General features: G+C 37.9%; 1 protein-coding gene across 1 annotated transcript in view; it reads left to right on the forward strand.

Moving 5' to 3' along the window:
• The window catches only part of ERP44 (endoplasmic reticulum protein 44), a 131,032-nt gene that overhangs the window by 99,829 nt on the left and 14,575 nt on the right, over positions 1-16,628 (forward strand). Inside the window, exons 7-10 of the mRNA XM_084620990.1 lie at positions 8,013-8,070; positions 9,498-9,614; positions 14,852-14,963; positions 15,463-15,604. Of these exons, the coding sequence (XP_084477116.1) occupies positions 8,013-8,070; positions 9,498-9,614; positions 14,852-14,963; positions 15,463-15,604 (429 nt within the window). The remainder of the gene's footprint in view (positions 1-8,012; positions 8,071-9,497; positions 9,615-14,851; positions 14,964-15,462; positions 15,605-16,628) is intronic.

The following is a 16,628-nucleotide window of genomic DNA, read 5'->3' on the forward strand; positions in this document are numbered from 1 at the left end:
CTGTTATTAAACTTTAATCTTTGAAATAAAATGAGTCTTTTATTACATACATACATTAGTTGGTGCTATCAAACGCAGTGGCTGTAGGCAGAAATATTTGCTCAGTACAAATAATGCTCAGAAAGTAAGCCCTATAGGGGTCATTCAAAGACAAAAAGGCACATTACTGGGAATCGGTGTCAAAATGCTCCTTCAAAGCTTCCCTATTTCGAATAGCCCCCTGCTATGCCCCTCTGATTGCCCTGGTATCTGGCTGCTCAAAATGAGCAGCTAACTGATGTACTTCAGCACTCCACCCCTCGGGAAACTTTTCCCCATTTGCTTCACAAATACTATGCAGAGTACAGCAAGTCGCAGTGACCATTGGAATATTTTCCTCACTGAGATCTAACCTGCCAAAAAGGCAGCACCAGCAATCTTTTAATCAGCCAAAGGCACATTCAACAGTCATTCAGCACCTGCTGCGCCTGTTGTTGAAGCATTCCTTGCTGCTATCTAGGTTCCCAGTGTAAGGCTTCATGAGCCATGGGAGCAAGGGATTGGCAGGTTCTCCCAGGATCACTATGGGCATTTCGACATCCCGTATTGGAATCTTCAGGTCTGGAAAGAAAGTCCCAGTGTGTATCTTTCTATACAGTCCAGTGTTCCTAAAGATGTGCACATCATATACCTTCCCTGACCACCCTGCACTGATGTCAGTGAAATGGCCCTGGTGATCCACCAGCGCCTGCAAGACCATACAGAAGTAGCCCTTTCGATTAATGTACTCAGTCACAGGATGGTCTGGGTCCAGAATTGAGATATGTGTTCCATCTATCACCTCGCCACAGTTAGGGAATCCCATTACCTCAAAGCCCTCAGCAATTCCCTGCACATTACTGAGAGTCATAGTCCTTCATAGCAGGAGATGATTAATAGCCCTGCACACTTGCATCATTGCAACCCCCATTGTGGACCTACCAACTCCAAACTGATTTGCAACTGACCAGTAGCAGTCTGGAGTTGCCAGCTTCCACACAACGATTACCATTCGCTTTTCCACAGTGAGGTCTGCTCTCATTCTGGTGTTCTTGCGTCACAGTGCTAGGGCGAGCCAGTACACAGTTCCAGGATGGTGGATTTGCACATGTGAAAGTTCTACACCTACTGCTCATCATCCCATACATGCATCACAATGCAATCTCACCACTCAATGCTTGTTTCCCAAGCCCAGTACTAATGGTCCACTGTGTGCAGCTGCTCTGTGAATGCCAGCAGCAGTTTTGAATTATTTCTTTCCATGGCACACAGCAGGGCAGGCACCACTGATTCACTTTCTGATTCGCAGCTGCATGACCAGCCCCGTTGTGTTCATAATGCTCATCACCAAAGTGGTCAGCAGTGCAGGATCTATATCTTCAGGCAGAGATGGCAGAGCATGTACACAATTAAAAAGGGCTGTTAAAAATTGGCATGAAACCAAGTCAGAAGCCCATGGAATGATGGGACAGAAAGAACTGCGTCATGGGATGCTGAACACGCCCCCATGATGCACCATGATCCATTCCCAGAGCTCCTAATGGCAGAGGGTGGTAAGTTGCACAGTGCAATAGCTACCCATGATGCAACTCTCTCTAAATGCAAGAGCACCAACTGTGGACACACTCCGCCAACTCAAGAAGCGTTGTGTGGATATGCACAACCGACGTAATTAAAGCGGTTTAAGATCATTGATGTAACTTAAGTCGACTTAACTCTGTAGTGTAGACATGGCCTAAATTTGGTTAAAGAATCCATCATGTGGCTCTTAACTCACACTGAAACCTTTGTTAGTAAGATCTATAGGTGTGGGCAGTGCTAAAGTGTCAACTCAGTTTCTCATGACATTAGTTTGTAAAGGACTTTCCTTTTCAGTGATAAAGAATTTCATCGCAAGTTAAACACCTTGCAGCAAATTCCACTATTGCAGAAGACCCTAAATTAAGCAACAAATGAGTGAAGTATATCTATTTTTATTCCTGTTTTACAGTAGTATTGTCATGTAAAATTAGTAGGATTTTTTCTATCAAAAATTCTAAGCCCACCAAAATATCTGTAGAAATCTGTAGAAGAGCATTAAATGTTTAGGGGTAGACATTTAACTTTCAGAGGCACAATGGCAGTTCTCTCTCATGAGAAAGAAGTGCATAACTGCCATTATGCCGTTAGAAAATTGCCCCTCCCCTTAATGTGGATGTGCTGGTAATATGTGATTATACAGCTTTTGACTTTGGTTATCAATAGTCAACAACAAAAATTATCACTTATTAAGCACTGATGAATCAGTTATATGATGAATCAGTCAGTTATATGTCAGTTTAGTTTACTGGTTAAAGAATAAGACAAAGGGTATGGCTACACAGCAGTTGTTTGGGCTGCGAGGGGGGGGCAGTTGTTGTAGCACATATAGATGTATCCAAGCTAGCTTTAACAGTGAAGCTGCAGCAGCATGAGTTAATTTAATATTGGTAAAGTGCACTGGAATCTTCTGATAGAAAACACTATAGAAGTTGACAATTATCTATATTTTATTAAATAATAATGTATTAACAGGAATATTTCAACTATAAAAATAATTCAGTGGGAAGAGAGATAAAATGGGCAGTAGCTGATTTTTTGTAATTGTAGAAGTAATAAAATATTACTATAGGTCCTGCTTTTGCAATGTTTAGTGTGCTGGCACATGACTATTTAAAGTGACGGGGCCTCTTGCAATTTGTCTGTCTGCTTCATGTTGCAGGATCAGGATCTTAGTTAGTATAATGTCTTTCACACAAATGGAATTCCAAAATGCTTTTGAGTTAAATCAGAATGAGGATTGGCAGAGAAATTAAGAGATATAGGTAGTATAGAAAAAAGTTTCTTCCAGTTGAACAAGCTCAGTACACTGCTATGGTCTCTTAAATATGCAGAAGAAACCAATAAAACAAGCACCTAAACAAAATCAGCTCCATACAAGTGGTCCTCACTTTTTACGAGTTTATTTTCCGGTGAGTTAGAGCTTAACAAACGAGGTGTATTTCCATTAAAAGGGTATGGCTATGAAAGTAGAGAAAATCAAGGGGGAGAATAATCAAGTGTATCTCTTTTGGCAAGGCTGTGTACCTCAGGCTCTCTGCATCTGCCTCATGTTCTAAACCAGTGAACCAGCATCTGAGGAAGTAAAATCCTTCAGATGTTCTGTGACCACAACTTTCATTCTTGTTCTGAGGACCAGAAGGACTAAACTACTATTAAGAATCTTGTTTCTTTATAGTGTCTTTCCATTCTTTCAAATCTCTCAAATGCTCCTTCAAAAGCCAGTAGAAGTATAAAAATAATATTAAGGATTCCTCTGTCCCACCACTTCAGGAACAGTAGCCAATAGTAATGACCTGAAATTCTTACTGAAAATATTTATTTAGATATTGTAAGACATCGAAAAAATAGTCTAGAGAAGTGCTGGTGCCTTGGATTTTCAATTGTCATTGCTTCTAATCTATCTAGTACTAGATCTAACAATGTGTATTTAAATAACCCAAATTTTCCTGGAAACTGCCTCTGAGGATATTCCAAAACAGTCTTTTCTGTGTGCTCTGGAGGGCCTGCCAGACTTGTGCATAAATATCACCAAGTTTTGAAGGCTAACCCCTCCCTCCTCTCTCTTGGAGAGGCCAAGATTCTACATATTAGATTTGAAGAGAATAAATCAAACTGCTATTCTTCTCTATTGAAGAATCCAGGAATTGTCTAATATTTCGTCTGCATTAGGTAAATTTTATTCTGTGTGCTAAAATTTATTCTGTCTGCTAGATTTCTAAATTCTACAAGCTTCCCGTTGATAGCCATGCTCGCTTCTTAAGTTGAATTCAGCTCTAGCCAATTGTTCCTGAAGAGTTTGGTACTCATTAATTATAGTGACTGTGATCTACATGCTTTCAGAACACCAGTGCTTGGACTCCTCGATTTATTTGAAATAATGTCAAAGGGATCACCTTATATTGGACCTCAAGTGGTTAAGCCACTTAGTTGCCAAATATTTCAAAACAGAGTCGATCCCAGTTTTCCTAGCCTCAACCCCAGAGAATCTCTCTATAAACTTGTAATATGCCTCTCTCTACATTCCCATCTCCCCAGCCCAACTGTTATCAAAATCATCCCCACTATCAATCACTTCCTTAAGAGACTTAATTTCCATTTCTGTACTCTCCCTGATAGCCTGTCTTCTGCTTCATTTTTTCACAAAGCATAGTTGCAGCCCAATTCTGGAACCAAGGAATGTCCATATTTGTATAACTGATTAGTCTAAGGAAAAGCCTCTTAGATGGCAATCTCCCACATCCTAGTGCTGCTCAGCTTTCAGAAATTAGTTGTACAATTCAGCAGCAATTCTCTGAACCTGACAGAGCACAGTCCATGTGGCATTCCACTTCAGACTGACATGGGCAGAGCTTTCCTGCCTTGAGGAGGCAACCATACTGAAACAAAGGATAAGGAGTTTTGTCATCTGCAGTACTGCTCGTTTTGCTGTTGGCCTGAGAGAATCCTCTGGGTTCTCTTCCACTTTCATAACCTGCTTTAAGGTAGGGCCTATGAGGCACTGAACCTGGAGAGTGATACATTTTCCACTACTGTTATGGTGACTTCAGGTTTCAAACTTGTTGGAGGGATTTTTTTGTCTAGGCTCACCTGTTGGAAACTTACACAGACAGGTGTTTCTAGTTTGGAGTATATAGAACTAAATGGTTCTGGTCAGATCCAAAATCCACCTATAAATTCTAAAGATTATAAAGTACCTTCCTAATCCTAAATAGGGTTCTCCCAGTCTGAGTCTGGACAGACAGCTCAACAATTGTAAGGTTATATGAACCATCAGCTTACAATGAGCTGAAATAAATACGAAAGCTTTTCATCTTGCAGGAAAAGCAGACCACGTCACAAACCACCCTCAAGACAATACTGCTTTTGCAGTGCTGTCTTTGAGTTGTTTAGGTAAAGGAAGTTGAAACAAAGCCACAATTTTACTTGTTATGGTACGTGGAGAGGATTGGCTGGGTGGGCACAATTTCAAAGAATTATAAAGAAAATCAGAGTTGAAATATCACCAGTGTAAAAGTTAGTCTTCACTGCTTACGAACAAGATGGATAAAAAAGAAGAGAGTTGTAGACTGAACCATATAGGAGAGGTCTTTGCAAAGAGGACGAACAAACACCAGAGACTAAGAAATATGTTGGTTAATGAGAGTGAAACTACAGTGGGGGGAGAGAGGCTGTAACTGCAGAGGTAGATTGGGAGGGTGCTATGGTCCACAGTGTGGAAAGTTGTACAGAACCCAAATGGAATCAGAAGAAGCTGTCAGGAGGAGGAGGGAAATCACTTCTTAGTACTAGAAAGATATTGATATACTATAGGGAATTCAAGGAAGAACCCTAGTGATTTTGGAAGTGGAAGAATTGATTTTACAGTTTGAGGAATGTTTTAGAAACTATATGTATGCAGTCCATGATTCTGATTGTGTTTTAATCATCGGTGGGAAAGAGAGAAAAAGAATCTACCTAAATGATAGATGATGAATAATAGGAATGGGAACTTACAAGCTAGTGCACTGTAGATTCACACCCTAGCTTGCCATGCACTAACAGCCTGTGTCGACAAGCCCTTAATCATTTCCCCCCTCAACCAGGTTTAATTTGCTTAGCGTCTTTTATATCCAGTCATCCATAGTGTTCCAGATAAAACAAAGAATAGACAGGATGCTTGAATTTGAGGCACTGAAATACAATAAGACCTTGTAGACCGTCTTTATTCACCAAGAAAGAAAGAAAGAAAGAAAGAAAAATCATGGCACAAAATGAAACTTGTTTTCATTTTTCTTTGTTGATCACTTTGTAAAAGGCGTGTCTTTTACCATTAGAGCTGTTTTCTTTAATGTAGTGCACTCCACTGCTGTTTGATTTTAATTGTGCTGAACTCAGTAGCGGTGGTTACATACACATGACCAGTGATTGAAGTGGAAGGAGACAGAAGAGGGTCTTGACAAAATAAATGGGTCCCACAACAGATTGTGCTGCAGAACTTTGTTTTTCTTTTCTATAGGTGTATGACCTGATAGTAGCTGAGATACTTCTGTTTCCACACCTACTTCTGAGTCTGATACAGTGAAAGACAATTTTGTACATGGGAAGTTGCCTTCGTGTAGTTCCTTTATTAAGGGGGTGGGTGGTGTTCCGTCACATTGTGGTTGTATCTTTTGGTTTTTGAGTTATGTATGCCCAAAGGAAAATGGGAAACACAAGGAGGCAGGCAAATATGTTAGAAAACTCCTTTTATTAATATGCATATAATTATGCATTGCTGGAGAGTTGTCTTCTGTACCTGGAGTACAATAAAAGTAATTAAATATATATCTCATGGTCAAAATGACAACTACGGTAGGAAGATGGAAACAGATGCAAGTATTTGAAGGGCATAAACACTAGAAGCAAGAGGGAGAGTAATTAGATTAAATGAAGCAAAGAAAAATGTGGGCTGTTAGAGATTATATGGGGATTTGTGTCTTATCAAATCACAATTGCAAAAATGCAACTACATGGGATCCATTGGCTTTTCTTAAGTCAGCTATAAGTAAATTTTATATAACTAATGGTGAGAAACTACTGTCTCAACACTGATAGAAACTAGATGTAAGAGAGCAACTTATTGGGAAAGATGGAATAGAGTTAACTTGTGTTTATCAGTGTTTGACTTGTTTTTTATTGGAAAAACTAAACTCTGTATTACATAGTAACAGGAAAAGAAACATTAAGATATTTGGTTTTGCTCCCTGTGGAATATACAGATTAAATCAATAAACCATAAACACTAGATTCTTTCCTCTAATTATTAATGAAGAATTAAGGACCTACCTTTCTGATATGAATTATGCTTTAATAATTAGGGGCCTGATCTAATGCCCATTGAAGTGGATGAAAGAACTTTGGATCAGGTTCTTGAGTTAGTATCGTTACAGTTTTGTTAAATGATCTGGAGTTCTTTGAGATGTCCACATATATTCCACAACCCATCCTCCTTCCCTATTACTCTGGAGTGTTTTAACTCCTTAATTCTGTGGTAATAAAGGAACTGAGTGGCTACTGGGCCCTTCCCGCCCTGTATGTCCTCAGTACAGGAGCAGGAGGACACTCAGGGTGTAGGCACGGCCACACCGAACACTGCTGGCCAAAAGATTCCAATATCAACGGCATGAGGCACATGCACACCAAGACTGGAATATATATGGACCACACATCTCTGAGAACTCCAGTCACTGTAAGAAAGGTAACTTCTTTTTAAACAGTCTTGACTTAATTTTTTGTTTGTTCTGTTGCTCAGGTTTTAATTTAACCTCTTGTGAAGTCTTAATTTCATTAGTTTTCTAGTCATCTATAGAGTTCCAGGGTAGACAAGAGCTGAATCTCCAGTTAAGAATAAGCAGGAAAAAAAGCTTTATTAATGCAAACACTTCTCTCCCCTCACATACACATTCTCTTTTTTCAGGCTGCCTTTACATCATGAAGAAGCAAAAAGGGCCAACACTTTTAAAAAATCCTTTGAAGATAACCTTTAAATTATAGAAAGTAATGTGGTTTAGTAATCAAGAGAAGATGCACCAATATATTAGAACCTCTTTTATCCAAACCCCTGTTATCAAAAACAAAAAACTTCATTACACAGAGTTAGATTATATTCATCAGTGTGCATCACCTACAGTGTGAAGCTCCTCACATACACCAAAACCTGTTAATCTTAATTCCACATCCTCCTCTCCCTGTCCCCTCACACCCAATTCCAGTTGATCTCTCTAGTACCTTAATTGAAAGATCAGTTTCTTGGTGCTCAAAAATGGTAATGAATGGGTACCTAAAAAATAGATATGATAGCAATTTCAGCCAAGTGGATTATTGCTTTCATTATCTAAGCCATTTTATATTTATCTATCAGTACTAAAGCATATTTCTTCACTGCTTTTATTTAGGCCTATTTCAAAACCAGAGAGATTTAGTGGAGACAACGTAATCTACAAGCCACCAGGGGTAAGTTTAACTCCTTATGTTGCTTGTTTTCATTATGTGTATTAAATATGGTCTTATGGAAGTTTAGATAATTTAATATGTTTCTGCTTCTCAATTTTTGAATTGTTTTATAGCTGAATATTTTATCTAGAAAAAGAAATATATGAACATGGGAAGTAGTGGTTCTGAATTTGGGAGGTGAAGTGGTCTTAGTCTAACAATGAAAAAATAAGTATACACACCTACATTTATTATTTCAAATTTATGACTTTCCTGAAACGAGAGAGTTTTTTCCAGAAAAATGACACATTTGTCAGATGTCCCACTTCTGTTTCTTTTGTCCTGCAGAAATTTTTTTTCAATATGCATTGCCAAATTCTCTGCCTTTGTACCTTATTTAGTAGATTTTGTTTTCCTCAAAGCAGGTGATGTTTACCACACCTTCCCTCACTTTCTCTTGCACCTGATATTAGATGACTTATCTACAGGTGTCTGCTGTTCTGTTTTCTGAAGAAAACATTCTCTTAACGTTAATTATATAATCACAGAAGTTACCAAGCTGTCATTCATAATAATGAAATATATGTATCGTTTTTATTCGTAAAAAATCCACAATAAAAGGAAATGCTCAGTTTTTCCTTTTTAAATCTCAATGAAACCTTAACAAGCGTTCCTTATTTTAAACTAAGACAGCAGACAGTCAAGATGACAAATACAATGAAAGGTAACTAAAAAAAATCAGATGGGTTTCCAAACACGCTTTGCTGCAGGAAGAGTCTAGAAGGTCACTTTTGAATCTGTGCCTGTTATCACTCCCTCAGCTTTTGACAGTTTGCTTCCCTGACACTAACCACAAGTAACTACAGTAGAATTCATGCAGTCTTCTTCAGAGTCAAATACCAAGAATACAAAAAGAGAGCCTGCCACAATTTAACAATGTCTCTCTGGCAATATAAGTTTAATCAGCCCTGAGATTCCAGTTTCTCTCCATCCTGTTAATTTTTTCAGTGTTTTTGTAAGCACCATTTTTAAGAAACCTAACTTCTGTGTGCAGCTGAAATCTTGAAGTCCTTCATAGACCAAGTTATTATTGATCAGCAACCCTACAAAATTCTAAAATAAATCTTAATTAATTTATTCTAATCCTCCCATTTTAACAGATGCAAAATTGTATCAGATTTTTATTTTTAACATTAACTTGTAAAGTGGAGTTGGTTGTATAAACTATTGTATATATCTATTTGTTTAATGTTCTTTAAAGCCATAGTTTGGGAATTGCATATGTAATACATTTGTCTGAACACAACTCCTCATTGCAGTCCTGTCCCACAACTATATATGCACTCCACCACTATTTCCATGTCATGTACTTGGTCTCCCTTTTAGGTAATATAGTATTTACTTATTTTCAAATAAGAATAATCAAAATGTTTTTTTTTAAAAAACAGGAAAATGCTCCAGATATGGTATACTTAGGTTCTATGACCAATTTTGATTTGACTTATGCATGGACACAAGATAAATGTGTGCCTCTTGTTCGTGAAATTACATTTGAAAATGGAGAGGTAAGGATTGCTTTTTTTCTTCCACCTTTCTGCTTTTTTCATTTAACCATCAATCTGCTCTTTCAAAAATAAACTCACTCTCTCTAGAACTCAGTTACACCCTGTCAGTCACCTTCCCTGCATTTATTTTACCTTTTGTATAAAATAGTTGCACTTCAGTTTACTGTTTACTTTGTTTCTCAGCTCTTAGTGAAGGGTGAATTGGAGGGAGGTTAGTTCATAATTAATATACTAGTTGAGTATAGGAGATTATAGATGAGGATATGTGGATCATTTTGGAAGTATCAGAAGATCTGTGATTTGGGTATATAGGTGTAGGTATAGTGCTGTGACCTTGGTGTATCACTTAACTTTTCTGTGCTTCTGTTTACCCATCTTAAATAGGTACAAGACCTTTTGCATAGAGATTTTGAGGTGCTGTAAAATCCTTATGTGAAAGGCATTGTATGTATGCATAGTATTCATGATTATTATACTGTGAGCTTGAAATACCTACTAGCCAGGGTGAAAAATGCAGTGAGCATGGTACCACAAGTAATGTAAAGGAATAAAACTGTAGTACGATGAAGTGAGCTGTAGCTCACGAAAGCTCATGCTCAAATAAATTGGTTAGTCTCTAAGGTGCCACAAGTCCTCCTTTTCTTTTTGCAAATACAGACTAACACGGCTGTTACTCTGAAACCTGTAGTACGCTGTCGTTCGTTATAAAATGTTGTCAGTCATCTTTCTATTTAATACATTATTTAAAATATAACTTAATAGGAAACAAATTTACTGAATATATTTGCCAGCCTCCACAAGCATTAATCTAATATGTATTTGCTGAATAGTATTTGACAAGCTATAGAGTTGGCTGAATGCCACAAAAATATTAAATTATTCTATAAATACCTGTAAAATTTATTAATATTTGCTGAGCCTTATTCAACCAACACTGCTTGCTACGTCTGTCTTGCTTTTGGGTGACCTTCCTTCCCTTTCTGTTTTCCACCACATTTCTTCCTTTAATAAATCAAGATGTATCTTTTCCTGGATTGTTCTTAGTATTCATTTCTCATCTCCTCTCTGGAACCCTTTACAATGTGTTCTTTTTTCCTTCCTTCATTGTATTCTCTGCCACCTTATGTTTTCTCTCCTTTCTGTATTCCCACCCCGAAATTATAATTTACGTGTAAATATGTAAACATACAAACTAAACTAAAATAATATATTGAACTCACTAATTAGTTACACTCAGCACATTTAGACTACAGCACCTGTTAAAACCTGCAATGCAGTTCTAACGTATTGCCGTGTGTTAGCCACACGATGATGTATAAACTGAAGAATCATCATGTATTTTCTTTTGTGGGGCATTTTAGCTTTCTCCACTACCTGGGGTATCCTGTGCAGTTTTGACTGTGCTCAAATTATTCTATTAGCTTCCATAACAGGGGGGAGAAGACAGAGAAAAAAATATTTTGTGTGATAGACCATGCTAAGTGTAATCTTTTAATCAGCATTTAGACTTTTCAGCAGAAACTTCTGTTAAACACAATTTTTAATTCTTCATTTGCATTTCACGTGCAAAAGATGCCAGGTATTTAGCATTTTTAGAACTGCATGATGGATTTTTAGTGTACTTTTCCCACAGTGAAATCAGATTCTGATCCCTAGAAACCAAGGTTCATCATTGTAAGTTTGTATCAAGTTTCTGTCCCAATTTTTCTAGTTGCTCTTGTGAATCTCCACTCCAGTTTACTTAGGCAGATACTTACAATCCCAGGTCATTCCAAATTGACATTTTGCTTAGCAACATTTGTTTAAAAACTCAGTGCTGCCAGTAGCCAAACTATTTCAAACATGCCAGAATTTTGATGCTTCTGCCTGCTTGTAATTTTATAGTAGTTAGACATTTAGTATATAGTGACTAATATTTTTAAAACAGAAGTATGAAGCATTGTCGTCAATGTTTTAAGCTGTATTTCTTTGACTTGCCAGTATGTGTTATAAAATATGATGTAAATAAAAGAGAGTTCAACATTAAAACATTAGAAATTAATTTTAAATTGAACTCAGTCTTGGTAAATTAATTTCTCTGGTTTGCATTGTTTTTAATATCAGATTAGTTATGTGTGCATACTGGCCACACAATTGGGCATTCAGAGCAGGGTGATTCATTGTGACATTAGACAACATAGAGTGGTTGAACTTCTTCAAGAAGTTTCTTCCATTTTGAAGCTCTCTGCCAGTCTGAGAGATTCTCTGTTCTTAAAATGGAGAAATACCACGGGATCCAGTAATATCTCTCAACATAGAAGAAAATAAGTGTGATCACAGGTTAATCAATCTGTTGAGAAAGCAGTTAAATTTGTAAAGTACAAACACTTCGAAGTCAGAGGAAACCATGTGATATAACATGCTGAACGGCGGGTTCAGATTTTATTCTGGAAAAGATTAATGGTTCTGTGAAGACCTACAGAAAAGCTGTGGGAGGTTATGCCTTGGGAGAAACATCTTGCAGTGCACTCCGTGCAAAACAAAGAGCAGTTGCAGGAGAGAAGTCCAGAAAGTGAGACAAGCAGCTGTTCCATTCGCTGATCATCCAGACCTGGTAGAGAATTAGACTGGAAAGGCAAACCAAATAATACCTGTGTTGGACTGCATTTAATAAATCCCACAGACAACACTCCAGTCCTGGATGTTAGCCTTGAAATAGAAATGATATGGGGGAGCAGAAAAGTGCTGCCAGACTGGAACCAATGACTTGTGTGTAGGAGGCCTAACTCAGTATGTACACACTAGTGGTACTGAGCATTTAGTTCAGAGTCTGAAGAATACTGCAGTAACTTGTTCATTTGTTAGGCAACACGTGCTGGCCTTTGGCAGAGAAGACATGATCCTTGAGGACAGGTCAGCAGGAAGACCAAAGGAATCTCTTTGATGAAGGTGTCCTTAGATTTCACTTTTTTCTAGACAAGCAAGGAAGTCAACATAGCTAATGATTAGAGATGGTCAAAATAACTGGGGTGGAGGGTTAGGAATTGGGACTCCCACTCCCCACTGTTCATAAATATTTAAAATGCTTTCAGACTTTCTAGCCAACTCTGTTGACAGCCCGCCATTTGAGGGATTTGGGGGAAATAACTTTACGAATATGACCTTGGTTGTATACGGAATATATATATTATTAAAAGGATAGAATGGGTGGACAGTGTAGCAGATGCTTTTCCCCTCCCAGGAGGGGAAGGTGACATTTCAGTCTAAATATCCAAGGGCTCTACTTCGTACTTCAATTCTAGAAAAAGGGGTCAAAGCTAGAGATGAAATGGTACGACGAACACCACAGCACAAGCAGATACTTTTCCTTGTTAGCTCCTATGAAGGGTGGCAGAGGGCCCAGCCCATCTCCACGTGGGTAGAACTGACTAGGAACAAACATGGTTAAATATGGAGATTATTTTGGTGAGGGAGAGAAAGTAGTAGATGTAGTAAAAATGGTTGGAACAGGAGTTACATGAAGTACAAATGGATTTTTCAGAAAATTTTTAAAAATTCCTGTAAAAGACCAACCTTGGTCTTACTCCAACACTGCTTCTTGAATGTTCAGGTGACAACCAGCTAGCTCACCCTGGGAAAAAAAAAGTTCAGACAAATCCTTCCAGTTACTTGTAGGGTAAAGCATTTACCACAGCATCTCTCTGCATGCAAAAATATGTCCCAAGAGATTTAGATTTGGTGGTAGAATGGACAAAATATTCTCTATATCTGAGGAAAGCAGAGAATATGAACTAGGAGTACATGTTAGAAAAAGGATTTATCTCAAAGTTAATTGAGTTCAGGCACACCATTTTTAAAAAAGCAACCTCCAGAGACAAGGGCCTGTCCCTTTTTTAGGAACTAAAGCCTGTCTGTCATTGGACAGTGCTGAACAACAAGAGTCTATTTTAAAGGGGGGGGAATCAACTGAGAGTCTAGTAGGAGCATTAGAATGATTAGCCACCAAGAAACTTCTATGATGGAAGGAGTGGTATTTGGTTGTAGGCAATATAGCATTATTACATGTAACACATCATGGTATTCTGTGTTTAATAGGAGAGGGATCTTTGGAAACCATAGGTGCAGCACTTAGAAAATAGCAATGAATTTGCAACATGAAACACTATAAATAAAGTCTGGTTTTTGGATTGCATGCTGTACGCAGAACCAATGCATTGCAGGAAGGTAACTGCCCTTCTCTATAAGGCTAACTAGTGACATTGTGCTTTGCTGAAAGACTACTAAGGGGAGATACAGCAGTTTACATATAACTATAAAGATAGGATGGGATGAATATCAGGAAATATTACCTAACAGGGAGATCTATAAATCTGTAGAATAGTCAGATTTATATCTATACATCTGTGTAATACCCAGAGGAAACAGTGGAAGCATCATTGCCTAAGTCATTTAATGATGGGCAAAGCACTGGACAATGTACCCTAGGGTAGTCGTACAAAATGTACATGAAAATGTAATCACGTAGGCACAAAATGAGCTCTCCCACCCGTACAAAACAGCAATCATGAAAAGAAAAAAATATGCAGGGATGGGGGGAAAAATCAAAGGAAGGATAAACTGGGTAAGTCTTGCATTATACCCTCAAGTTAGCTGAAATCGTGCTCTGGTAAACTGAAGGAGTAAATTCGTAAGTTTATGCCCTCTACTAAGACAGCCTGAACACCAAGTGTAGAGAGATTCACCCTGGAAATAAAGAGCAAGCCCCTCCAAGAAGGTCTGAACTGTTGTGATGGGGTATAGGTAAAGTTTCAGATAAGCGAATCCCAAGTTATTTAGGGTTTTAAAGATCATCAATAGATTGAAATAAATCTGAAAGTTGACTACTAGTCAATTTAGATACTGAAGAACAGAATGGTTGGTATCGGCCTGGAAGGAGATATGGGATTGTGTGGGTTTTTTGTTTTCCAAGGTTGAGGCTGTAGTTACTTTATTTTTAAATAAGTCTGATGGCAACAACTTCAGGCATGCCATCGTAAGTCCTTTGTACCTGCTTCTAAACTGTACTGCAGTTTAGTTAAATCTCTTATTTATTCTTTTGTATGATATCTCCTGCCTCATTATTGACTATCCTATTCTATCAACTGGCTGTAAAGTTGTGGTCCTACCTAACTAGAAATATCACTAGAATTGCATAAAATGGATGTTGTGTATTGGAAGAAGTCAGGTGTGTTTCTCATTTGGTATCTTTCTTTCTGCAGGAATTGACAGAAGAAGGCCTTCCTTTTCTTATACTTTTCCACATGAAAGATGATTTGGAGAGTTTAGAAAAATTCCAGCAGGAAGTGGCACGACAATTAATAAGTGAAAAAGGTCACTAATTATTATTGCCTTACCCTGTCACTTTGTAGGCATACTAACATTTTTTTATTCAGCCAAATGCTAAAAAATGCATAAATAGTTAGAGCAGCACTCTAATTTTAAAGCTCTTTAGGGCAAGGGATCATGTTTACTTCTATAGTGCTTAGCACAAAGAGGTCCTGAACCTATTGGCTCCTCTGGGCACTACTGAAATATAAACTATTTATTATAAACAGTTACTTCAGAAATGCTTATTTTATATATGGGATTCATACAGTTGAATTTTTATGACCTATAAACTTAAATTTTCTAATCTATATTATAACCAAAACAATTTCTCAGAACATTTTTATTGTTTTATTGTGTTTGCTTGTTGACATTCATTCCTTCATCCGTATTTGTTACTGTAATGTACATAATACCTCAGATTTTATTAATAAATTACCAAGGCCTTAATATTTTCACATTCAAATATCTAATGTAAATTTTGGTCTGTATTCTCATTTTTAAGGTACAATAAACTTTCTGCATGCTGACTGTGATAAGTTCAGACACCCACTCCTTCATATTCAGAAGACTCCAGCAGACTGTCCTGTTATTGCTATTGACAGTTTTAGGCACATGTATGTCTTTCCAGACTTCAGTGACTTAGCGTAAGTAAACCCTTCCTTTCTTTTGAAAATCGTGTCTTCTTGTGGCAAGACAAAGAAATACATTTGTTTAAACACTGTAACCAACATTATATGACTGAAAGTAGGTAAAATATTTTATTAGCTGAGGTTGGGGGCGTAGGATCCAGGATCAGATCTCCAGCGGATGTAAATGATTGCACTACATTAACTTTAAAGGATCTGTGCTGATGCACATTTAGCTGAGAATCTGACCCCAAGTTTTAAATGCTGCTGCAAGTTCTAGTTCCTCAATTAGCCTTCATATGTCTTAGTGCCGTGGTTCCTCTCCTGCCAACATAGAAACGTCAGTTTACTTTGGAAAGTTTTTGAGCAGTGAATAAAATAGTTAACTGATATATTATGCAATTAATGTGTATAAAATATTCAGTGGTAAGAATCCTCCAATCTGTCACCATCTATTTTTCTCTACTGCAACGTTGACATTCGTGAGCTAGTCATGGACCATTGGAGGGGAAGCTCCTTTTACATAAGTGCCCACCAGATATTCTGCCTTCAGAGTCAGTGGAATATGGCTGATTTGTTGAGATAACAACTGCCTAAAATGTAATAAAATAGATGGAGTATCAATTTAATCCCTGGTCTTCAGTTTTTTCGAAATACAGTGGTATTTCTAAGTAGGTGGTTTGGGACCTACTTGAGAGACCATGTCTCTCTCTCTCTCACGCTGCCACAACGGTGGCAAGCAAAGATGCTTGCGCTAGATCCTCCTCGGTTGAATAGAGAGAGGTGACTGGCACTAGAGCATCATCTCTGAGGGACCCACTGTCAAGCCTTTCTTGTAGCCAACTGGGTGAAGGGATTGGGCCCTATCTGGGCTGATTGTTTATGACGAGTGGAAGTTTGATGGTGAAAATCCTGGTTGTGTTGGGGAAGATTTGACTGGAAATTTTCTGGGGGACTTGCTGCTTTTTGTTCTTGTTGGATTTTTGCTTTTAGTAACATCCAGGTTGCCCAGAGTACCAGTTTGGGTACCTCTTTATAAGTT

Source organism: Lepidochelys olivacea (assembly GCF_965140295.1).
Source record: "Lepidochelys olivacea isolate rLepOli2 genome assembly, chromosome: 2".
NCBI lineage: Eukaryota > Metazoa > Chordata > Testudines > Cheloniidae > Lepidochelys > Lepidochelys olivacea.